The sequence below is a fragment of the Panthera tigris genome, chromosome C1 (genome assembly GCF_018350195.1).
Source record: "Panthera tigris isolate Pti1 chromosome C1, P.tigris_Pti1_mat1.1, whole genome shotgun sequence".
In the NCBI taxonomy this organism is placed as follows: domain Eukaryota; kingdom Metazoa; phylum Chordata; class Mammalia; order Carnivora; family Felidae; genus Panthera; species Panthera tigris.
The window spans coordinates 193,537,877-193,563,736 of NC_056667.1; the positions used below are offsets into that span (position 1 = coordinate 193,537,877).

The following is a 25,860-nucleotide window of genomic DNA, read 5'->3' on the forward strand; positions in this document are numbered from 1 at the left end:
GGGAGGAGCTGTTTATACGAAAAAAATCGTTCACTTTAACACCCTGACTTCAATTTGGAAAAAGTGAATAGAATTCTTCAGCAGTTTTTCTTAGACACAATTATGGAAGAAGGTTAATCGATTCTGAACCATTTCTGCAAGAGTCCAACAGAAGGTGAGTATTTCCAGCATGACTGCTTTCCTTTTCTTATAAGAAAATTCTCTTTGTAAAAGGACTTTCTCAATTTCGTTCTTAATTATGACAGTCAAAACTCTTAATAGGGCTGGGATTATCCCTACTGAGGGCCATCATTTTTTTGGGTATTGAATGTTTATAAGTTCATTGTAGACGTTATATATAGTATATTGTTATAAAGAAAAAAGAAAAAAAATCCTCAAGTCCGTCATGTAGATATCATTATGAATTTCCTTTCTGTTTTTTTTTTCCTTTTAACATAGTTGAAATGTATGTGCATTTTGTTACTTAGCTGAAATCTAGGTGTATAAAAGTTAATATGATCTCTTCACTTAATTATTTTCCTAAGCCATTAAAAACTTTGTGTCGACACTTTGATGGGCACATCTTAGGGTCATTTTTTTAAAGTTTATTTATTTGTGGGTGGGGAGGGAGGGAAGGGCAGAGAGAGGGAAAAGAAAGAATCCCAAGACACAGGGATTGGTCTCTCGAACCGTGAGATCACGACCTGAGCCGAAATCAAGAGTTGATGCTTAACCTACTGAGCCACAAGGCACCCCTTAGGTCATCTTATTGAGGTACTATATTCACTTATGTATTCCTTTACTTTTGCTTCCTTTCAATTTTTTGTTATTTCTAATAGAGGTTTGGACATAGTCAGTGGAGTTTTCTTGGGTGGTTCCCACAGAAGAACTGCTAACAAAGCTGGAGTCATAAGAGAATGTGTTTCCCATTTGATCAAATATCTTAGTCTTCTGTGGCCCTTTGTGTGCAGAGTTAAGTGATTATTATACTGGAATCATCTTTATTATAATCTTTATTATACATCTTTACTATAATCCTTAAGACAAATAGTTTAGACTAAAATTTCTAACAGTTGTGGGGAATAAGCTTAGGAATTCCCTGAGGTTGCACCAATGGCTTAACAAGGCATAAGGAATTAGAAACCCACAGAATGAACACACCCAAGTTTAGCTAAATAAGATTAGGTAAACAAAATTAGGTAAATAGGTTGCAAAGGCCCCAGTATAGGAGAAAGGTATAGGAATAGGAAATCTCAGGATGTTTTCATCATCCAAAATGAGGTAAACAAGATTAGGTATTCAGGGTGAAAATGCCCCCCCCCCCCAAGTTAGTACAATAACAGAAAGCTGCTTTCACAGGAAGGAAGGACAAAAACAGGAATACAGGACTTTGGACCACAGGAGGATGAAGTTGCCCAGAGCTAGAGCTAATTAGCAAAAGAAAGATGCCTTGCTGACTCTGAGGTAGCATGCTCTGCCCTTCTTGTCCCCTAGGCCAGTTTAGGTAAACAGAGGTGGTGCCTCATGTCTGCTGTAAACAACTTTCCACCCAGCTCCAGGTTTAGTGTTGACCCAAACCCCTAACACTGAATATCTTCAAAACCCCCTTTCCCTCATGCCCATGAGTTCATGTTCACGATTTCATTGTCTCTTTGTGTAAGTCCATCACGCTTGTAAGCCTTCTGGTCCTAATAACAATGGAGCAAGGACCCTTATTCGGCACTCTCGTCTCCTCCCTGACATTAGCCTCTCTCACATTTCAATCCTGCATCTGCTCTCTTGCTGGACAAGAGAGAACGCCAGACCTAGAGTCTATGACAAAAAGTATGTTTGGGAAAATACTAGTGACTCAATCTATAAAGATAATTTCCTAGGGCATAAGACATACTATACCAAACTTTTAGAGGTTTATAATGCACATTAGCATGTCAAAGAGTGAGAAGTTGCACACATTTTCTAAATTTATTTGACACCACAAATACTGGTTTTTGTATAACAACTATGAAACTAGATTATGAAATGGTCTTTAGACCTGGGCTGCTCAAAATGTGTTCTTCAGACCCATTCCAGTCCACAAACTGCTATTAGTCCTTGACAATGTAAGTACAGAAATCAAGGCTGTTTACAAAATTGAGAGCAATTTGACAGTAGCACAACATTCAAACTTGTGATTTTGTAAATGCAAAGGTATTAGTCTAAAACTAATTAGAAGTTTTAAAAAAATTCAAAGAAAACAAACATAAATTAGTTCTTCAACAGGCTTTGAAACAATTTTCAGAAAGACCTCCTTAGTTGCAGAAAATAAACATCTTTCCTTCACTTAACACTCAGTCAACAATAAATATTTACTGAGTGTATACCAGACACAGTTTTAGGTAAACAAAATCCTCTGTCATCAGTGATATTAGATTCTAAGGGATGTATTTACTCCTAAGCCCATCTGTAACCGTAACTGGAGGGGCTTTCCAATTCATCTAGGCTGATGTGACTCTCAGAAGGACTGAAGGGCTCTCAAATTCTATCAAAGCTATCCTTCTTTCCTAAGAACTTTTGAAAGTCTTCTTGATATTTATAAGAAAATCTTATCTCCAATTTTTCACAAACATCAAGTTTATTAATTATTGTTTGTCTCATATTTGGACAATGTGAGCCTCTCCTTCTCCTTTTCTGGCTTGATAAGGGTCGTTTGGACAGTAAAACATTTGCCATAATAGTGAGGGGAGCATGTAAAATGGAACATACAAGAAGAACAGATCTCATGTAATATAAATGTTGCAAAGTTCACATTGTCCCCCAAACAAAACAACTTAAGTAAATTCAGTACTTACATGAGTCCATAGAATGAGACAATCAATAACGAGCACTCTTTGAGACACTGTTACTTGTGGCATGGACTCTGGAGAGAAGGGCTATGGGAGCCCCTCTTTACATACCTTGCTTCCATTGAGAATCCAGTCACTCCCATCCCTTTTGGCATTTGTTCTCATTCCTTGCAAATCACTATAATTTTTTAAATAATGAAGGAAAATTCATTAGTTGGTGCAAACTGAGTTATTCAAGTATTGTTGTATAAGTATGCATATAATGTGCTAATTCAAACTGTTCATACTATGAAAAGAATTGACTTCTAACTAACATTAAGAATGTTCACACAAATGTACTGAAAAACCACATCTGATGTATTATATTCTAAACCACTTACACAAATGAATATATGATTAAGATTACATGAAGTAGCCAGATTTTATAAAGCATAAAAACTCCCAAGTAGATCCCCAAATTGGACTCAGATAGCATCTCAAAGCCCACTATATTTGAAATTATTTGCCACCATATATCTGCCTCCCTCTATTCACCTTGATTCCTTCCCTTATCTCTATTGATCAAAAGTTAGCTATTTAAAAGACTTACGTCTCAAATGCTTCCCTTAACAAGACTGCTCTAAAAGTAGAATAGATTATTTTTTCTAAGTATAAAATAAACAAATATCCATAGTTAAAATACAAAAGATAGACAATATTTCTGACAAAGAAAAAATACTGAAAAAAAAACTTACTTCCCGGAATAAACATTTCTAAAATACATCCTTCCAGAATTTTTCAGTGAAAATAGATACACACATATACATATTTTTATAAAACCAGAGCCATACATATGATTTTGACCTCTTAATAATATCTAATGTTTTTCTATACTTTCATTTCTATCAATGGCATAGAATTACATTGTATAGCTTTATCATTTTTTAAAAACAATCTATTATTGAATACTTAGTTTTCCATTTTCATAAATATCCTACAATGAATACCATCATGTATAAATAGTCTACATCACTTTTTCTGATTCTTCTTCTTGAATATGGTCTTTATATTGTAAGTCAGTATGAAATATTAGTTCTTAAAATCAATACATGGCTTATTAAAATACTTGTTCTATACAGGGCCATACCAAAAGTAACAAAGGTAATGACACAGCTCAGTTTTTGGATTAAAAAAAGCTCTTGAATGGTAAACATGAAATATTAAAAATATACTACTAAAATATGTACTACTTAGTATTGCCAAGAATTCAGACCCTTACAATAATCGTATTAAGTAAGTATCACTGATACAGACATTGAGGTTCAGAGATTTCACCCACAATCACACAGCTGGTGTCAGAATACTCTGGATCCAATGTCATCATAGATTAGCTCTATGAGTTTGGTTACAATACTTCATTTCTCATTTTCTGTTCTCCTTTACATAGGAATCACAGTATATCTTCATATAGATTATTGTGATAGTCCAAACAGAAAATCAACATGAAAGATACAAAATGTTAAGGTATCCTACAAATACACATAATTACACATTAAGGAGTCTCCTATGTACGTGGAAAGGAAAAGAGGCAGGGATACTCTGAATCTTTTCTAGCAAACTCCACCTTTTTTGGTGAAGGCCAAATGAAAGCAAGAATGTAAGAGTGGCCAAGTTGTTCCTAAAATCCGGCACAACAAACCATCTCCCATCTTTATTCCTTCTCTCCCACATGCTTTTTCTTTCTTTCTTTTGGAAGTCCTGAACACTCAAACACTCTTCTGCATCTGCCGTCTTCCTTCACTCCTGCACTCACTCATATGGCCCCTTTGCTCGGCTCTAAATACCTGACCAATTTGCTACCCTTCCATCACTTATACCAGCCTTCCAAACCATCTGCCTCTTTTCTCCATTCTCCTTCTCAGTTTCCATCTTAAGCATATTCACCTAACCCCAGATGAGGACAGAGAATTTAAATAAGCACAAATCAAGCAGCCTTTGTTTGCTTGTGTAAGTTGAGGACAAGTTAGGATCTCTGATTTATATTGCCTCTAAGTGAGAACTAGCATTCAGTGGGTTGGAACAGGAACATACTGTTCCAGAGCTAGCATGATGTAATCCAAATTTTGGTCAGTCAGTCACTTATCTTAGAAAAATTATCTAACTTAAAAGCAAAGGAAGATTAAATTTTTATTTCTTTTAGATCACATTTTTAGGCAAAAGAAGCAAACAAAAACCTTTTACCTTTGGCAAAACTAAGAATCAGGATTGGCCTCTAATAATAGGTTTATATTTGGGAAGGAGAAATACAATTCAAGCACGTTGCCAAGTCACACTATGGAGCGCTAAGCCATTTAAAAATAAACAGCAGTGTCAGAAAAACAGTGTAAAACATGAGGGCCTGATCTTTGCAGAAACAAGCCTTGGGTTTTCAATTACTGCTTCTGCCACACCTTTAGGTTGTTGCTCTGCACTGCCTGTTTCCCGTTGGCCTAGAAGTTGCTGTTCCCTTCAACATAAACCCTTCCCCTTACTGTGCTGGCCTGTCACAGCACAGTACTGTCTCTCTTTACACTCTCTTTCACCACAAACTCTGAAAGATTAGTCTGTGTTCTCTACATCTGATTTCTCAATACCCAACTCTCTTCCAAAGTAGCCTCTCCTCTCTACTTGAAATGACGATCTTTCGATTTTCAGGCAGTGGCCTGCCATGACCTTTTCTCAACCCTCAACATTTTTGTGGCCTCGACATTATTAACTTCTCACTCCTGTCCTATCACCTTTTCAAAGTCACTTCACCTCATGCTCATGACAGAGCACTGGTGTAGATCTCCTTCAGACTCCATCCTTTTGTCTCTGTGGCTGCCTTTTGTACAGTTCCAAAGGAAGCATAATGCCCAAGGTTTCCTGTCTGCTCTCCTTGTCATCCTTGAGGGTCAGGTCCCACTATGTGGAAGCTCCTCCCCTCCATTCTTGCAGTTGGTTCTTTCTCATTTGTCACATCTCACTTTATTATTTTTTTAATGTAGTAATATAGGTGTTTATTTTATTTATTAAGTTTTTAATTTTAATTCTAGTAAATAGATAGTGTTACATTAATTTCAGGTATACAATATAGTGATTCAATAATTTTATGTGTTATTCAGTGTTCATCATGATAGGTGCACTACTTACTCCCCATTGCCTATCTCACCCATCCCCCTCACCTCCCTCTGGTAAGCCATCAGTTGGTTCTCTATAGTTAAGAGTTTTTTCTCAGTTTGTCTCTCTCTGTCTTTCTTTTTTCCCTTTGCTCATTTGTTTTGTTTTTTAAATGTCACATATGAGTGAAATCATACAGTATTTGGCTTTGACTTATTTCACTTAGCATTATACTCTCTAGCTCTGTTCATATTTTTGCAAAGGGCAAGATTTCATTCTTTTTTATGGCTAAGAAATATTCCAAAGTACATAAATATATACCACTTCTTTATCCATTCATCTATCAATGGACACTTGGGCTGCTTCCATAATGTGGCTATTATAAATAATGCTGCAATAAACAGAGGGAGATTTATTCCTTTGAGTTAGCATTTTTGTAATTTTTGGGTAATTGCCTACTAGTGCAATTACTGGATTGTAGGACAGTCCTATTTTTAATTTTTTGAGGAAACTCCATACTGTTTTCCACAGTGGCTACACCAGTTTGCATTCCCACTGAGAATGCATGAAGGTTCCTTTTTCTCATCTTCACCTACACTTGTGGTTTCTTATGTTTTTTGACCTAGCCATTCTGACAGGTGTGAGATGATATCTCATTGTAGTTTTGACTTACATTTCTGTGATGATGAATAATGTTGAGCATCCTTTCATGTGTCTGTTGGTCATCTGTATGTCTTTGGATAAATATCTGTTCATGTCTTCTGCCCATTTTCAAATTGGATTGTTTGGTCTTAGGGTGTTGAGTTGTAGAAGTTCTTTATGTATTTTGGATACTAATCTTTTATTGAATATGTCATTTGCAAATATCTTCTCCCATTCAGTGAGTTGTCTTTTAGTTTGGTTGATTGTTTCCTTTGCTGTAAAGGAGCTTTGTATTCTGATGTAGTCCCAATAGTTTATTTTTGCTATGTTGCTATGGCTGATGTCAGAGAAATTACTGTCTGTGCTCTCTTCTAGAATTTTTATGGTTTCAGGTCTCACATTAAGGTCTTATACATTTTGAGTTTATTTTCATGTATAGTGTAAAATGGTCCAGTTTAATTCTTTTGCATGTAGGTGTCCAGTTTTTGCAACACCATTTGTTGAAGAGAGTTTTTCTAATTGTATATTATTTCCTCCTTTGTCAAGGATTAATTGACCATATAATTGTGGGTTTATTTCTGGGTTTTCTATTCTATTCCATTGATCTATGTGTCTATCTTTATGCTAGTACTATACTATTTTGATTAGTACAGCTTTGTAATATGACTTGTAATATAACTGGAACATTCTCCAGAATAGATCACATATTAGGCTACAAAACAAGTTTCAACAAATTCAAAAAGATCAAAGTCATAGCACGCATCTTTTCTGACCACAACATTATGAAACTAGAAATCAACCACAAGAAAAAATCTAGAAAGAGCACAAATACAGGGAGGTTAAATAACATGCTACTAAGCAATTAATGGGTCAAATAAGAAATCAAAGAAAAATCAAAAAGTACATAGAAACAAATAAAAATAAAACACAATAGAATGCAGCAAAAGCAGCTCTAAGAGGGAAGTTTATAGTATTATAGATCTACCTGAAGAAGCAAGAAAAATCTCAAATAAACAACCTAGCCTTACACCTAAAGGAGCTAGAAAAAGAAGAACAAACAAAACCCCAAACCAGGAGAAGGAAGGAAATAATAGAGCAGAAATAAATAATATAGAAACTAAAACAGCAACAAAAACAACAAACAAAACAATAGAACAATCAATGAATCCAGGAGCTGGCTCTTTGAAAACATGAACAAAATTGATAAACCTCTAGCAAGACTCATCCAGAAAGAAAGAAAGAAAGAAAGAGAGAAAGACAGAAAGACAGACAGAAAGAAAGAAACAAAGAAAGAAAAAGAAAAAGAAGATCCAAATAAACAAAATCACAAATGAAAGAAGAAAAATAACAAATACCACAGAAACACAAACAATTGTAAGAGATATGGAAAATTTTATACTTAGAAGAAATGGATAAATTCCCAGAAACATATAATTTACCAAAACTGAAGCAGGAAAATATAGAATATTGGAACAGAGCAATTACCAACAAGGAAAGTGAATTAATAATCAAAAAACTTCCAGCAAACAATAGTTCAAGATCAGTGAGCTTCATAGGCAAATTCTACCAAACATGTAAAGAAGAGTTAATACCTATTCTTCTCAAACTATTTCAAAAAATATTGGGCACCTGGGTGGCTCAGTTGGTTAAGCATCCAGCTCTTGATTTGGCTCAGATCATGATCTTAGGATCGTGCTGGGCTCTGTGCTGGCACCCTGCTTGGGATTCTCTCTCTCCCTCTCTCTCTCTCTGCCCATCCCCCACTTGTGTTTGCATACTCTCTCTCTCTCAATAAACAAACAAACAAATAAATAAATAAACATAAAAAGAAACTATTCCAAAAAATAGAATAGGAAAGAACACTTCCAAATTCATTCTATGAGGTCAGTATTACCCTGATACCAAAATCAGATAGCCCCCACAAAAAACGTGCACTACAGGCTAAAATCTCTGATGAACATAGATACAAAAATCCTCAACAAAATCCTAGCAAAACGAATCCAACAATACATTAAAAAAAATCATTTACCATGTTATTCCCAATCAACGTGATAAATCACCTCAATAAGAGAAAGAGTAGATGCAGAAAAAAAAACCATTTGATGAAGTGCAACATCCATTCATGATAAAAGCTCTCAACAAAGTAGGTCTAGCGGGAACATATCTCAACATAATAAAAGTGTCATATGAAAAACCTACAGTGAACATCATACTCAATGGGGGAAAACTAAAAGTTTTTCCCTTAAGGTCAGGAACAACACAGAACTGTCCACTGTCACCACTTTTATTCCACATTGTACTGAAAGTCCTAGCCACAGCAATTAGACAACAAAAAGAAATAAAAATGCATCCAAATTGGTAAGGAATAAGTAAAACTTTTGCTATTTACAGATAACATGATACTATATATAGAAAACCCTAAAGACTCCATCAAAAATGTATTGGAACTGAAATGGATTCAGTAAAGTTGCAGGCTACAAAATCAATGTACAGAAATCTGTTGCATTCCTGTATACTAATAATGAAGCAGCAGAAAGAGAAATTAAGAAAATAATCCCATTTATACTTGTACCAAAAATAATGAAATATCTAGGAATAAACTTAGCCAAAGAGGTGAAAGACCCATACTCTGAAAACTATAAAACACTGATGAAAGAAATTCAATACAACACAAAGAAATGGAGAGACATTCCATGTCATGGGTTGGAATAACAAATACAGTTAAAATACCTATACTACCCAAAGAAATCTTCAGATTTAATGCAATCCCTATCAAAATACTAATAGCATTTTTCATAGAACTGGAACAAACTATCCTAAAATTTGTATAGAATCACCAAGGACCCCGAATAGCAAAGTGATCTTGAAAAACAAAACAAAACAAAACAAAATAAAACAAAACTGGAGGTGTCACAATTCGAGATTTCAATTATATTGTAAAGCTGTCATATCTCAGTTTACATGTAACTACTTTTTATAGGCCTTCTCTAGCACTCATATCTAAATTCATTTTTCCCTTTTCTACCAAACACACATACACCATTAGTCTCTAGCATAGCACCATGTTCCCTTCATAGTACTTATCATAATTTATAATTAGGAATATATTTATTTTTGTGTTTCTCATTATTCTCCTCAATAAGCACAGAGACCACATCTGCTCTAGTTCACCACTGTGTATGTGGCACATTACAGGCACTTAGTAAGTAACCTTCAAATGACTGAATAAATGATCTTATTCTTTCTCATTGCTCCAATTCTTGCCACCCCAGCTTGCATCCAGAATCCCAAATCTTTCCTGGACATTGCCATGTGAATGTCACACCACATCCAAAATCTACCATGCTCCAAATTCTAGTCATACCCTACCATTTTATTTGCATTGCCCTATATTAATATCTGAAAAACAGCATATATTATGTTTTATTGTTCTTTATACATGATAAGGCCTTATTTTCCTACTAGGCTTTGAAGTTACTTGAGATTATAAATTGAGCTTGTGTTAATCTTTGTATCCTTCCTCGTACATCATGCAAATATTTATACTGTGAAAATATTTGCTGTTAGGGCACTGCTTCCAAAAATCCAAACCAAATCAATGTTGATTTACCTTCCAGCCCCAGGCTCTGTCATCGCTAGGGCGCCAATACATTTCCCAGCAGTCATCTGGGGGATGAAGTGCTTAATCTGTTCTTCAGAGCCATAGTTTACAATATAGGGCATGACAATATCTGAATGAAGACTAAAACCTGGGCCTGTACAATTTGAATATGCTCTTAGAGAGAGAAAAAAGAAGCAAATTTAAAGCACAAATTAGTTATTTTGTTCTGCTTTCAGTTTCTTTGATTTTCAACTAAAGAACAACAAATCATTAAATCTTATCACATTATGTCACAATAGCCTGTCTCCCCACAAACCTAGAGCTCCTGAGGATTTTCTCTTTGTTTTTACTAATCTTTTAATTTTTGCACATTGACAGTACTGTAACAGAGCTCCATGAGTACTTACCTAATGAATTAAAAGATAAAACATTTCAAAGTATGGATCACCTACAAGTGTATTACCCTAACATAGCAACTGTTTTCATTTTGGCAAATTACCTTTGCCCATAAGCATATATTCTAATATAGTTGCAGTCGTGGTGTGAATTTGTACTTAACTAATTTTTTTTAAGTGTTTATTTATTTTTGAGAGAGAGAGACAGAGTGTAAGTGGAGAAGGGGCAGAGTGAGAGGGAGACGTAGAATCCAAGGCAGGCTCCAGGCTCTGAGTTGTCAGCACAGAGACTGTCTGACGCAGGGCTCAAACTCACAAACCGTGAGATCATGACCTGAGCCGAAGTCGGATGCTTAACCAATTGAGCCACCCAGGCATCTCGTTAACTTTTTTTTTTTTTTTATTATTATATGGCATGAAAAAGTCCTTTTTTTTTTTTTACATGTTGTCACAACGATAATCTGAAATAGCTATAAAGTATTCCAAATTGTTTATGTAATATAATTTACATTTTTTTTTATAATTTACTTATTCATTCTCCCAATACCAGACATTTAGATTGCTTCCATATTTGGATGTTTATGATCTAACATGATAATGATTTCTGTACATAGCTCCTCTTTTTTCTATTAAATTATTTCCTTAAGATAAATTCTCCAAAGTGATGCCCTGGATCAAAGAGCAGAAACATTTTCATTTTTTGAATGAAAATTGGTGAATGCTTCACCAAAGCATTTGTTGTTCTAATTTATAATGCCACTAATAGTGTGAGTATGCCATTTTCATGGCAACCTTGTCAGCAGAGGGTATTATGATTTTGAATTTTCACTGACTTTTGCAAATACTCAAAATGATCACCTCCAGGTTAATTTAATTTACATTTGATTGGCAGTAAGGGTGAGCTTTTTTCATCTAGAAGAACCTATTTGGGGGTGTCTAGGTGGCTCAGTTGGTTAAGCATCCTCCTTCGGCTCAGGTCATGATCTTGTGGTTCGTGAGTTGGAGCCCCTTGTGGGGCTCTGTGCTGACAGCTCAGAGGTTGGAGCCTGCTTCTGATTCTGTGTCTTCTTCTGTCTGCCCCTCCCCTGTTCATACTCTGTGTGTGTGTGTCTCTCTCTCTCAAAAATAAATAAACATTAAATAATTTTTTAATAAAAAAATAAAAGAACCTATTTGTATTTTGTTTTGATGAACTGTTGGTTCAAATCTTTTGCCCATTCATCAACTGAAACCTTTATTTCTTCTTATATATTAAACTTTAAGTATATTTGATGGGGATATTTTTCCACTTTTTTTTTTAAAAGAAGAAAATGAACACATAAGGCAATTAGAAATGAAGCAATCTCTAATTTTCAGCAGCAACTATTTTAATAACTTAATAGGGCATTTTTCTATCTTCACACATTAAAAAATGTGCAAATGATACATATATTCATTCGCATTTTAGTTTTCAATATTATAAGATTAGAAAGCATATTTTATCATCTCAGAAAAGTGAGCAGTGTCCTTACAAAACAAGATTCCACCTCAGATGTCTGCATACTTACTGTTCTTCCCACATTATAGCTGCTGAATACAAGTCTCCACCAATACCACCATGATGCTTTGCAATATTGACACCGAGAAGTCCTTGTTTGCCAGCTTTTTCCCAAAGCTCCCTGCTCACTTCTCCAGCTTTCTCCCATCTGCAAATAGCAAACATTTTAAAATCAGAGAAGCTTTTTTCATGTTATTTAAATGGTCATAATTTGAATTTATGAATGATCTTGTACTGGAATGTTCCTTTAAGGTAATTGTTGTTGACATTGGCCATAACTTTCTATTTGCATTGGACTCTTTCATCATTTCTCTCCTTATTCTCTTCTTTACTTCTTCATATTTGCCACTGTTCTCCTCCCTTGACTTTTCATCAGACCTATAAATTACATGTACTGACATTCATGGGTACAGTTTGTCTCAGCTGGTCCTCTTAAGATGGAATCTTAGTTGTGCCATATAGTCATGGGAATCTGTCCAACTTATCCTGTAAAGGCAATAGCCCTCTTTCCTTAAAGAGGGAATTTATATTTCCTTAAATATTTCCTTAAAGTGCTGAACTTAATGGGATGAGCACATAAAAAGGTGACAAGAGCAGACAATCTTATTACAGTTTAAGTTGGAACAACAGAAGCACATAAGCATCTTGTAGCACAACTGCTGTCCAATGAACTTCTGAAAAGAGTGGACATTCAAATAAGATTGGGCAACCTCTGCTTTTTTAAAAACAAGAATAGCAGGGCGCCTGGGTGGCAAGGTCAGTTAAACTTTTAAGGGTCTGACTCATGATTTCAGCTCAGGTTATGATCTCACAGTTTGTGAGATGGAGCGCTGCACTGGGCTCTGTGCTGACGGCTTGGGATTCTCTCCCTCTCTCCCTCTGCCCCTGCTCTGCTCACACGTGCACTCGCTCATTCTCTCTCTCTCTCAAAATAAATAAACATTTTTACAAAATGAGACAGGCATGATGAGGAAAGAGATAGCTAGTTGGAAATAAAGAATCTGAGAATTTTTGTTTCATTTTATTTTTTTAAGTGCGAGTTAGATATACTTACCAAAAATGAGGTATATTTTTGGAGATACTGATGAAAGGGAAACACAGATGCCTCAAGAAATTTTAAAAGAGTTTGATTATCATGTATGTTTTGATGTACATATTGCCTAAATTAGCTTTGGAAACATTTTTATCATTAATCTCAAATCTGTCAACTTCTATCATTTTTACTTCAAATCTTCATCAATAATTTTTCTGGAACAAAGTTTCGAATCAGTAGAGTAATGAATAAAAAAGATTCTCCTAGAGTGTACCATAATAAATTTCTTTCTTTCTTTCTTTCTTTCTTTCTTTCTTTCTTTCTTTCTTTTTTCTTTCTTTTTAGAAATAGTTGCTTTTCACCAAAGACTAGTCATGGCATTAGGTTTAGCTAATTTTGGTCATTTTTATAGAGAAAGCATTAATAAAATCTTAATGGAAGCTATATAAATATGTTTTAAAAAACATTTTAATTATAGTAAATTACTGGCAGTGAATGAATTTTAGAAATATAGCAAAATCCTACTTTCATAGAAATGAGAGTGTTTTGGTCAAAAAAGTAGGTGATCACTGCCTAAATAACCCAGAAAACCACCAGAAGACTAGCAGAACGGAGTCTCGGGAGCCAAGCACAGACGAGAGGCCCATGGAAGAGGGTAGGAAGGGCGGTGAGGCGGTGCGCGCTCCATGGACTGGTGGGAGGGAGCCGGGGCGGAGGGGCAGCCTCCCGGAGAAGCAGAGCCCCCGAGTCTGGCTTGCAAAAGCGGAGGGGCCGGACGGAGTGTGTTCCGACAGCGAGAGGGACCTGACATCTGGAAGGTTATAAACTAACAGCTCTGCTCGGAGAACGGGAGGACTGGGGGACAAAAGGAGGGAGAGTTGCTGAGCCCTGGGACGACAGAGCTCAGCTTGGCGGGGAACAAAGGCGCTCGCCAGCGCCATCTCCCTTGCCCATCCCCCAGCCAAAATCCCAAAGGGAACCAGTTCCTGCCAGGGAACTTGCTCGCTCCGTGCAAACACCCAACTCTGTGCTTCTGCGGAGCCAAACCTCCGGCAGCGGATCTGACTCCCTCCCGCTGCCACAGGGCCCCTCCTGAAGTGGATCACCTAAGGAGAAGCCAGCTAAGCCTGCCCCTCCTGCCCCCGTGCACCTTGCCTACCCACCCCAGCTAATACGCCAGATCCCCAGCACCACAAGCCTGGCAGTGTGCAAGTAGCCCAGATGGGCCACGCCACCCCACAGTGAATCCCGCCCCTAGGAGGGGGGAAGAGAAGGCACACACCAGTCTGACTGTGGCCCCAGCGGTGGGCTGGGGGCAGACATCAGGTCGGACTGCGGTCCCGCCCACCAACCCCAGTTATACACCACAGCACAGGGGAAGTGCCCTGCAGGTCCTCACCACTCCAGGGACTATCCAAAATGACCAAACGGAAGAATTCCCCTCAGAAGAATCTCCAGGAAATAACAACAGCTAATGAACTGATCAAAAAGGATTTAAATAATATAACAGAAAGTTAATTTAGAATAATAGTCATAAAATTAATCGCTGGGCTTGAAAACAGTATACAGGACAGCAGAAAATCTATTGCTACAGAGATCAAGGGACTAAGGAACAGTCAGGAGGAGCTGAAAAACGCTTTAAACGAGATGCAAAATAAAATGGAAATGACCACGACTCAGATTGAAGAGGCAGAGGAGAGAATAGGTGAACTAGAAGATAAAATTATGGAAAAAGAGGAAGCTGAGAAAAAGAGAGATAAAAAAATCCAGGAGTATGAGGGGAAAATTAGAGAACTAAGTGATACACTAAAAAGAAATAATATACGCATATGTGGTATCCCAGAGGAGGAAGAGAGAGGGAAAGGTGCTGAAGGGGTACTTGAAGAAATCATAGCTGAGAACTTCCCTGAACTGGGGAAGGAAAAAGGCATTGAAATCCAAGAGGCACAGAGAACTCCCTTCAGACGTAACTTGAATTGATCTTCTGCACAACATATCATAGTGAAACTGGCAAAATACAAGGATAAAGAGAAAATTCTGAAAGCAGCTAGGGATAAAAACTCTCTAACATATAAAGGGAGACCTATAAGACTTGTGACCGATCTCTCTTTTGAAACTTGGCAGGCCAGAAAGAAATGGCAGGAAATCTTCAATGTGATGAACAGAAAAAAATATGCAGCCAAGAATCCTTTATCCAGCAAGTCTGTCATTTAGAATAGAAGGAGAGATAAAGGTCTTCCCAAACAAACAAAAACTGAAGGAATTCATCACCACTAAACCAGCCCTACAAGAGATCCTAAGGGGGATCCTGTGAGACAAAGTACCAGAGACATCGCTACGAGCATAAAACATACAGACATCACGATGACTCTAAAACCGTATCTTTCTATAATAACACTGAATGTAAATGGATTAAATGCGCCAACCAAAAGACATAGGGTATCAGAATGGATAAAAAAAACAAGACCCATCTATTTGCTGTCTACAAGAGACTCATTTTGGACCTCAGGACACCTTTAGATTGAGAGTGAGGGGATGGAGAACTATTTATCATGCTACTGGAAGCCAAAAGAAAGCTGGAGTAGCCATACTTATATCAGACAAACTAGACTTTAAATTAAAGGCTGTAACAAGAGATGAAGAAGGGCATTATATAATAATTACAGGGTCTATCCATCAGGAAGAGCTAACAATTATAAATGTCTATGCGCCGAATACCAGAGCCCCCAAATATATAAAACAATTACTCACAAACATAAGCAACCTTATTGATAAGAATGTGGTAATTGCAGGGGACTTTAACACTCCACTTACAGAAATGGATAGATCATCTAGACACACGGTCAATAAAGAAACAAGGGCCCTGAATGATACACTGGATCAAATGGACTTGACAGATGTATTTAGAACTCTGCATCCCAAAGCAACAGAATATACTTTCTTCTCGAGTGCACATGAAACATTCTCCAAGATAGATCATATACTGGGTCACAAAACAGCCCTTCATAAGTATGCAAGAATTGAAATTATACCATGCATACTTTCAGACCACAATGCTATGAAGCTTGAAATCAACCACAGGAAAAAGTCTGGAAAACCTCCAAAAGCATGGAGGTTAAAGAACACCCTACTAAAGAGTGAGTGGGTCAACCAGGCAATTAGAGAAGAAATTAAAAAATATATGGAAACAAGCGAAAATGAAAATACAACAATCCAAATGCTTTGGGATGCAGTGAAGGCACTCGTGAGAGGAAAATACATTGCAATCCAGGCCTATCTCAAGAAACAAGAAAAATCCCAAATACAAAATCTAACAGCACACCTAAAGGAAATAGAAGCAGAACAGCAAAGGCAGCCTAAACCCAGCAGAAGAAGAGAAATAATAAAGATCAGAGCAGAAATAAACAATATAGAATCTAAAAAAACTGTAGAGCAGATCAATGAAACCAAGAGTTGGTTTTTTGAAAAAATAAACAAAATTGACAAACCTCTAGCCAGGCTTCTCAAAAAGAAAAGGGAGATAACCCAAATAGATAAAATCATGAATGAAAATGGAATTATTACAACCAATCCCTCAGAGATATAATCAATTATCAGGGAATACTATGAAAAATTATATGCCAACAAATTGGACAACCTGGAAGAAATGGACAAATTCCTAAACACCCACACTCTTCTAAAACTCAATCAGGAGGAAATAGAAAGCTTGAACAGACCCATAACCAGTGAGGAAATTGAATCAGTAATCAAAAATCTCCCAACAAATAAGAGTCCAGGACCAGATGGCTTCCCAGGGGAGTTCTACCAGACGTTTAAAGCAGAAATAATACCTATCCTTCTCAAGCTATTCCAAAAAACAGAAAGGGAAGGAAAACTTCCAGACTCATTCTATGAAGCCAGCATTACTTTGATTCCTAAACCAGACAGAGACCCAGTAAAAAAAGAGAACTACAGGCCAATATCCCTGATGAATATGGATGCAAAAATTCTCAATAAGATACTAGCAAATCGAATTCAACGGCATATAAAAAGAATTATTCACCATGATCAAGTGGGATTCATTCCTGGGATGCAGGGCTGGTTCAACATTCGCATATCAATCAACGTGATGCATCACATTAATAAAAGAAAAGAGAAGAACCATATGATCCTGTCAATCGATGCAGAAAAGGCCTTTGACAAAATTCAGCACCCTTTCTTAATAAAAACCCTTGAGAAAGTCGGGATAGAAAGAACATACTTAAACACCATAAAAGCCATTTATGAAAAGCCCACAGCTAATATCATCCTCAATGGGGAAAAACTGAGAGCTTTTTCCCTGAGATCAGGAACACGACAGGGATGCCCACTCTCACCGCTGTTGTTTAACATAGTGTTGGAAGTTCTAGCTTTAGCAATCAGACAACAAAAGGAAATCAAAGGCATCAAAATTGGCAAAGATGAAGTCAAGCTTTCGCTTTTTGCAGATGACATGATACTATACATGGAAAATCCGAAAGACTCCACCAAAAGTCTGCTAGAACTGATACATGAATTCAGCAAAGTTGCAGGATACAAAATCAATGTACAGAAATCAGGTGCATTCTTATACACTAACAATGAAGCAACAGAAAGACAAATAAAGAAACCGATCCCATTCACAATTGCACCAAGAAGCATAAAATACCTAGGAATAAATCTAACCAAGGATATAAAAGATCTGTATGCTGAAAACTATAGAAAGCTTATGAAGGTATTGAAGAAGATATAAAGAAATGGAAAGACATTCCCTGCTCATGGATTGGAAGAATACATATTGTCAAAATGTCAATACTACCCAAAGCTATCTACACATTCAATGCAATCCCAATCAAAATTGCACCAGCATTCTTCTCGAAACTAGAACAAGCAATCCTAAAATTCATATGGAACCACAAAAGGCTCCGAATAGCCAAAGTAATTTTGAAGAAGAAGACCAAAGCAGGAGGCATCACAATCCCAGACTTTAGCCTCTACTACAAAGCTGTCATCATCAAGACAGCATGGTATTGGCACAAAAACAGACACATAGACCAATGGAATAGAATAGAAACCCCAGAACTAGACCCACAAACGTATGGCCAACTCATCTTTGACAAAGCAGGAAAGAACATCCAATGGAAAAAAGACAGTCTCTTTAACAAATGGTGCTGGGAGAACTGGACAGCAACATGCAGAAGGTTGAAACTAGACCACTTTCTCACACCATTCACAAAAATAAACTCAAAATGGATAAAGGACCTGAATGTGAGACAGGAAACCATCAAAACCCTAGAGGAGAAAGCAGGAAACGACCTCTCTGACCTCAGCCGTAGCAATCTCTTACTCGACACATCCCCAAAGGCAAGGGAATTAAAAGCAAAAGTGAATTACTGGGACCTTATGAAGATAAAAAGCTTCTGCACAGCAAAGGAAACAACCAACAAAACTAAAAGGCAACCAACGGAATGGGAAAACATATTTGCAAATGACATATCGGACAAAGGGCTAGTATCCAAAATCTATAAAGAGCTCACCAAACTCCACATCCGAAAAACAAATAACCCAGTGAAGAAATGGGCAGAAAACATGAATAGACATCTCTAAAGAAGACATCCGGATGGCCAACAGACACATGAAAAGATGCTCAACGTTGCTCCTTATCAGGGAAATACAAATCAAAACCACACTCAGATATCACCTCACGCCAGTCAGAGTGGCCAAAATGAACAAATCAGGAGACTATAGATGCTGGAGAGGATGTGGAGAAACGGGAACCCTCTTGCACTGTTGGTGGGAATGCAAATTGGTGCAGCCGCTCTGGAAAGCAGTGTGGAGGTTCCTCAGAAAATTAAAAATAGACCTACCCTATGACCCAGCAATAGCACTGCTAGGAATTGACCCAAGGGATACAGGAGTACTGATGCATAGGGGCACTTGTACCCCAATGTTTAGAGCAGCACTCTCAACAATAGCCAAATTGTGGACAGAGCCTAAATGTCCATCAACTGATGAATGGATAAAGAAATTGTGGTTTATATACACAATGGAGTACTATGTGGCAATGAGAAAGAACGAAATATGGCCCTTTGTAGCAACATGGATGGAACTGGAGAGTGTTATGCTAAGTGAAATAAGCCATACAGAGAAAGACAGATACCATATGTTTTCACTCTTATGTGGATCCTGAGAAACTTAACAGAAACCCATGGGGGAGGGGAAGGAAAAAAAAAAAAAAAAGACGTTAGAGTGGGAGAGAGCCAAAGCATAAGAGACTGTTAAAAACTGAGAACAAACTGAGGGTTGATGGGGGGGAGGGAGGGAGGGGAGGGTGGGTGATGGGTACTGAGGAGGGCACCTTTTGGGATGAGCACTGGGTGTTGTATAGAAACCAATTTGACAATAAATTTCATATACTGAAAAAAAAAAGTAGGTGATCAGTAATTAATCAGTTAAGCAATATACATCTCATCCAGTAGTAAAAATACTTTAAGGTGGTCCATTGCCAACCAAGATTTGTCAACTGGTCTGTTGAGCTTTCATGTATTTTAATTCACTCATGAAGCAGAAAAAAAAAAAAAAAACATTTGGAATTGACTAGTAATTACTTAATTGCCATTTAACCAGAGTATTCAAAATACTACTCTTAGATTGAGCTGCAAATTTTCAAATTTACTTACTTTTAATTGTATATTTTAAAATTAATTTAAATAGCTTTGGACTAACTTAAGAATCCTGAGATCTTAGAGTATTACAGTTAAGAACAGCAAAATGTTAATAAAGCAATTAATACAGTATATTTTCTGTAGAACAACATACAACATTCTAGGAAATGGTTCGTTTTTTTCTTTTTTAAATTTATTTATTTTGAAAGAGAGAGAAGAAAGAGAGAGCGGCATACGGAACATGTGAGAGGGAGAGGGGTAGGGAGAGACAGAATCCCAGCAGGCCACGTGTTGTCTGTGCAGAGCCTGACTCAGGGCTCGAACTCATGAACCCTGAGATCATGACCTGAGCCAAAATCAAGAGTCAGACACTTAACCGACTGAGCCACCTAGGCGCCCCTAGGAAATGGTTCTCAATGTTCTCTTTATGCAAATTACTTTAAAGGAAAATGTACCACTTACTCTGCGTGGTGAGGAATCACTTCTTCTTGAAAAAACTTCCTTACACTTTCCCGGAAAATGTCATGTTCTGAAGAAAAGATTCTTCGAGTTCCTATATCTGTTAATTTTTCAGCAGAAGGAGTTTCTAGACGTTTCTCCTCTCCGGAATGAGAAAATCTTTAAAATATACGTATACATTAAGAAAATTAAGTGAAATTGTTACCCTTCATACCCAAATTAATGCCACCGAACAACATGGAAAAATGCTGATTTTCTTTCCCCCAGAGACACTATAGAGGTAGGTAGGAAGAGTGTGAAATTCGACAGACCTGAACATTCAGACAAATCTGAACATTACCACTTTTGATAGGATCTACCTCACCTGGATGAGATCAAGTAGTATGTTCTTACTCAGCTCACTCTTCACTTCCAAACCCATGACTAACCTACATGTCTGAGTTGAGGTAAAATGGTGTTATCACATGATGCAAATTAAATGATGTAAAAATTCCAAAACCACCATAGAATATTGATAAGTGTTCATGTCATGTACAATATTTAAGATATTAACATTTCCAAATTACTATTTCATACAGTACCACCATAGCATATTGAAAAGTTTTCATGTCATGTACAATATTTAAGATGATATTAACATTTCCAAATTACTATTTCATTCAGAATCGCACAATTTGAAATGGCAGGTGTGTAAGATACAACTATGGCGATGCTACTGCCATATTAGAGGCAACCTGGGTATAAATTTAAAAAAAAAATGTCCATGAATCTCTGTAAGGATTAGTACAGAATTATTCAAGATCTTCGGAAACTGACCCTTCCCTCTCCATACCCCCCTCATATTACACTTAAAATAAGACTGTTTTGTAGTTCCTTTTAGTTCAACAGTCTTCAGATTTATTTCCCTCTTGGGGTACTCCTGAAAAGATTCTGAAAATCTGTGTGTCAGTTTGTATAATTCAAGCTCATATTTAAAAAACAAAACAAAACAAAACTTTTTATCATATATCGAAATATTAGCAAAGGATGTTTTTCTGTTTTGCATGAAATGCTGTTTGGGGTTTCTCTCTTCCTTAAATGGACCCTTGTTTGTTTGTTTGTTTTCTCTTTTCTTTCCTCCTCCTCTCCTTCTTCACATTTTTGTTTAAAAGACAGTCTTATTTATGGGCAATTAGGTTGTCTCAACCTTTTTTTCCCCATGAAATGAATTATTTTTACTTTATGCATTTTCATTTAACGCTATGAATTGAGTTGTGTCCCTCCCAAATTCATGTTGAAGCTCTAACTCCCACTGTGATTTTACTGAGTTAGTTAAATGAAGTCATGTGGGTGGGATCCTAATCCAAGAGGATATGTGGCCTTATAACAGGAAGAGAGATCTCTCTCTCTCTCTGTCTCGCTCTCCCAGTGTGCATGAAACAAGACCATGTGAAGATACAGAAAGAAGGCAGCCATCTACAAACAAGAAACAGCGCTCTCACCAGCACTTTGATCTTGGGTTATCCAGCCTTTAGAACTATGAGAAATAAATTTCTGTTATTTAGGCCACCCAGTCTATGGTATTTTGTTATGGCAGCATGAGCTGAGTAATACATTTAACATGCATTTTCTGTCATTGTGCTTTAGGTTTATCTTTTATATGCAACTTTTAGTGGAGTTTATGAATATAATTTGAGATGCTTTTTAGGTAGTAGTCGTTGGTTGTGAACATGCAGTACCACAAATTTTATACTCAGTCTGCCTTTTGCCTTCTTAGTTACTACCCATTCATCCAAATCATCATTTTTAATAGCTTATTCATTCATTTGGTCAACAAATACTTTGAGTACCCTTTATGTACTAAGCACTGTTCAGGTAACTTGGGATACAACAGTGAGCAAAATAAAGATCCCTGTCTCCAGACTCACATTTCTAGAAGGAGAGTCTGAATAACTATACTATTTATAGTAAGGAAGCAAATTAAAGCATATATGAGAAGATGATAAATTCTATGGAAAAGAAAAGCAGAGTAAAGATCAGAGTGTGTGTCTGGAACAAGGCTGGGACATTGGCTGCAGCATGGAATAGTGCGGTCAGGGTAGGTTAAGTTAGAAAAATGAGAATTTGAGCAAACATCTCAAGGTGACAGTCAAGCAGATTTCTCAGTAGAATTTAAGTCAAGAAAACAATTAGAGCTGGGTGCATGGGTAGCTCAGTCAGTTAAGCGTCTGACTGCAACTCAGGTCATGATCTCTGTTTGTGGATTCGAACCCCACATTGGGCTCTGTGCTGACAGCTTGGAGCCTGGAGTCTGCTTCAGATCCTGTGTCTCCTTCTCTCTCTGCCCTTCCCCCCGCTCATGCTCTACCTGTCTGTCTCTCTCAAAAATAAACACTAAAAGAATTAAAAAAAAAAAAAAAAAGAAAGCAATTAGAGCAAAAGCTGTCAGGCACGATGGTATTTGATGCATTCTAGAAAGAGCAGGACACCAAGTGTGGATTGAGTGCAAACAGTAGATGAAGTGAGAGGTAACAAGATCAGGATGTACAGGGGTCTTACATACCACTGTATCGTTACATCAAATAGACTAAAATTTACTTTATCCTCTAATTGAAATGATTGGTTCCAATTTCCTGCTATTGGAAATAAAACTATCATGCACACTTTTGTCCATATAGCTTTTCTTTTCCATACTGAGAATTTTTCCTCAGGATAAAAATGTGCTGAGACTAGGCAACTGGTGCTCTGCAACACTGAATCATTTGGTAACGTAATTAACAAATAACAGAATGGAATTTATATTCCAGTCTGCCTGGATCTTAAAATTTTATATCCCATATTACCTTAAGAAAACCTTGGAATATTTCTAAGTTAAATACACCAAGACATTAGAAAGTGAAAGAAGTGCCAGAAAGAATAAAGACTTTCAGGTCAGTCAGAAGTATTCAAGAGAGCATATGAAGAAGAAAACCAAAACACTTGCACCAAGTATGTTGGTACATCCATTTCTTGAAGACCAAGAAAACTTCACTGAATTGGCCCCTTTTCTCCCTATAAAGACCAGGAAATCTGTACAAAAAGAAATTTCTACCAATTTAACAGGCTAAGCTCTAATTGTTAGTTTTACATTTTTTTAAATGTTTATTTATATTTGAGAGAGACGGAGACAGAATGTGAGTGGGTTAGGGGCAGAGAGAGAGGGAGACACAATCCGAAGCACAGAGCTTCAGCACAGAAGCTCTGAGCTGTCAGCACAGAGCCTGATGTGGAACTCGAACCCATGATCTGTGAGATCATGACCTGAGCTGAAGTCCAATCGACTGAGCCACCCAGGCGCCCCTAATTGTTATTTTTAAAAAACCTCATTTACATTATAAAAGGGAGACAGCTTCCACCAACACCTTCAGCAATACTTGGGAACTGGTTACAAATATACAATTTCAGATCTCACCCCAGATCTACTGAATCGAATCTGTATTTTTTTTTAATTTTTTAAGTTTTATTTATTTATTTTGAGAGAGAAAGAGACAGCATGAGCAGGGGAGGAGCAAAGAGAGGGAGAGAGAATCCCAAGCAGGTTTCACACTGTCAGTGCAGAGCCCTATGTGGGGCTCGAACTCACAAACCGTGAGATCATGACCTGAGCTGAAATCAGGAGTTGGATGCTTAACTGACTGAGCCACCCAGGCACCCCAGAATCTATATTTTTAACAACATCCCTGAATGATCCATATGCACATTAAGAAGCCTGCTATAATAAAACAGTTCCAAGCCTATTCAGATGGTCCCTCAGGTCCTCCTTTTCCCAAAATTCCCTGTGAGATTTTCTTCCTATACTTCAACCATAATAACTTACCCCAACAGACGTAATGCAGAAACAGATATGAGAATTGGGCTGTCTTCTACTAAATCGGACATTAAAGAATCCATGAAAATGTAAATAATGTCTCTCTTCTTGTTTTGAAAAAGCTATTTTTCATAAAAATGTTATTTATGTTAACATGCAATGGGCTTATTATTGTTACTTTTACTTATTTATTATTGAGATATAATTGACATAATACCATTACAGTAGTTTCAGATGCACATGATTTCAATATATGTATTCACTGTAAATAATCAACACGGTAAGTCTAGTTAACATCCATCACTACACATACCCATTTTTTCCTTCTAATGACAACTTTTAAGATATACTCTTTTAACAACTTTGAAATATACATGCAGTATTAACTATGGTCACTGAGCTGTACATTATATTCCCATGACTTACTTTATAGCTGGAAGTTTGTACCTTTTGACCCCCTTCACCCATTTCCACGCCCTGCCCCCAACCACAAATCTGTTCTCTGTGTCTAGGAGTTCTTTTTTTTTTTTTTTTTTTGCTTGTTTTCTGTAAGAGTCAACTTCTAAGTGAAATCATACAGTATCTGTCTGACTTACTTCACTTACCATAATCTCTATTGTTCCTTTTAATGAACTAAATTATGTACTTGTACAATTGGTTTTGTAGATATCTTTTGATACCCATATGGATAGATACAACCCCCCCCCCCCCCCCCCCAGTAAAAACAATCTCTGAGGTGGTCCTTTAACTTTCAGGGCATAAAAAAGTAGTGACACCAAAAATCTGAGGATCACACTCTTATGACGTTCTGGGGAAGAGCTTAGAAAAGTATGTGCATCCTAAAAGTCAGGTCACCGCCTCGGTGAAGTCTTCCCAACTCTCCTCTGGAATAACACACATGTTTCCTCTCCCATAGCATCTCAGAGTTCCACCAATGTTATAATGAGCTAGTTTATCATTCCTGTCATTCTCCTTAATAGCGAATCCCGGACGCTTCCAGTTTATCCGGTGAATGGATTTTATATGATCTAAACCTTTTGATCTTATAAACACTACCTTAATAGGCACAGAGCCACTTAGAAACTCTATTAACTCTTCTGGATTTAATTAATTAAAGGATTTGTTAAATAAATCTCAGTGTCGTGTGATGGGGCTGGTGTCAGGTCTTTGCTGTCCCAGGCTGCCTTCTTCGGGGCACTCCTCCACATAGGCTTCGCAAAGGGTGCTCCTGGGATCTCCAGATCTGCCAGTCGGGGAGTCCCAGTGACCCGTTCACAATCAGGACGCGGCCTTCAGCCACCTTTCTAAGATGAAAGGTTGCAGCCCGAACTCGAGCAACCCCGCGGTGGGCTTTCCCGCGGTGAGGCGGTCACGGCCGACACCCCCGCCCGCCCTCGCCGACGTGGGTCCCACCAGGCCCAGCCCCTATCCGCGGAGTCTCCCGCCCAGACTGGCGCGCCTTGCGCGCCGCCGCGTTCAGGGTCCCCAGGAAGGGTAGGTGTCGCCGCCCGTACCCCGTAGACCACCCCCTGCCCCCGGGCCGCTCAGCTGGAGCCCTACGGACACTGACCTCGCGGCCGGCGGTGAACGCAGGGCACAGCGGCCACCCGACATGCGCAGGGAGCTGCGGAGCAGGCGTGCAGCCATGGCTGGACGGCGAAGGGAGGCCGGCGCTCAGGATGTCACTCCTCGGCGACTCTAGGGCGGAGTTCCCCGCGAGCCGACAGTCTTTCACGGTCCTACTCGGCTTAATGGGGATAAATGCGCCCGGCTGCGGAGCCGGAAGC

General features: G+C 37.8%; 1 protein-coding gene across 1 annotated transcript in view; it reads right to left on the reverse strand.

The window, feature by feature from the left end:
- Positions 1-25,860, reverse strand: part of ACADL (acyl-CoA dehydrogenase long chain) — a 51,411-nt gene extending 25,551 nt beyond the window's left edge. Inside the window, exons 1-5 of the mRNA XM_042995250.1 lie at positions 25,644-25,860; positions 20,251-20,406; positions 12,104-12,241; positions 10,171-10,335; positions 2,913-2,979 (exon numbers count right to left, since the gene is read on the reverse strand). Of these exons, the coding sequence (XP_042851184.1) occupies positions 2,913-2,979; positions 10,171-10,335; positions 12,104-12,241; positions 20,251-20,406; positions 25,644-25,720 (603 nt within the window). The 5' untranslated portion in view covers positions 25,721-25,860. The remainder of the gene's footprint in view (positions 1-2,912; positions 2,980-10,170; positions 10,336-12,103; positions 12,242-20,250; positions 20,407-25,643) is intronic.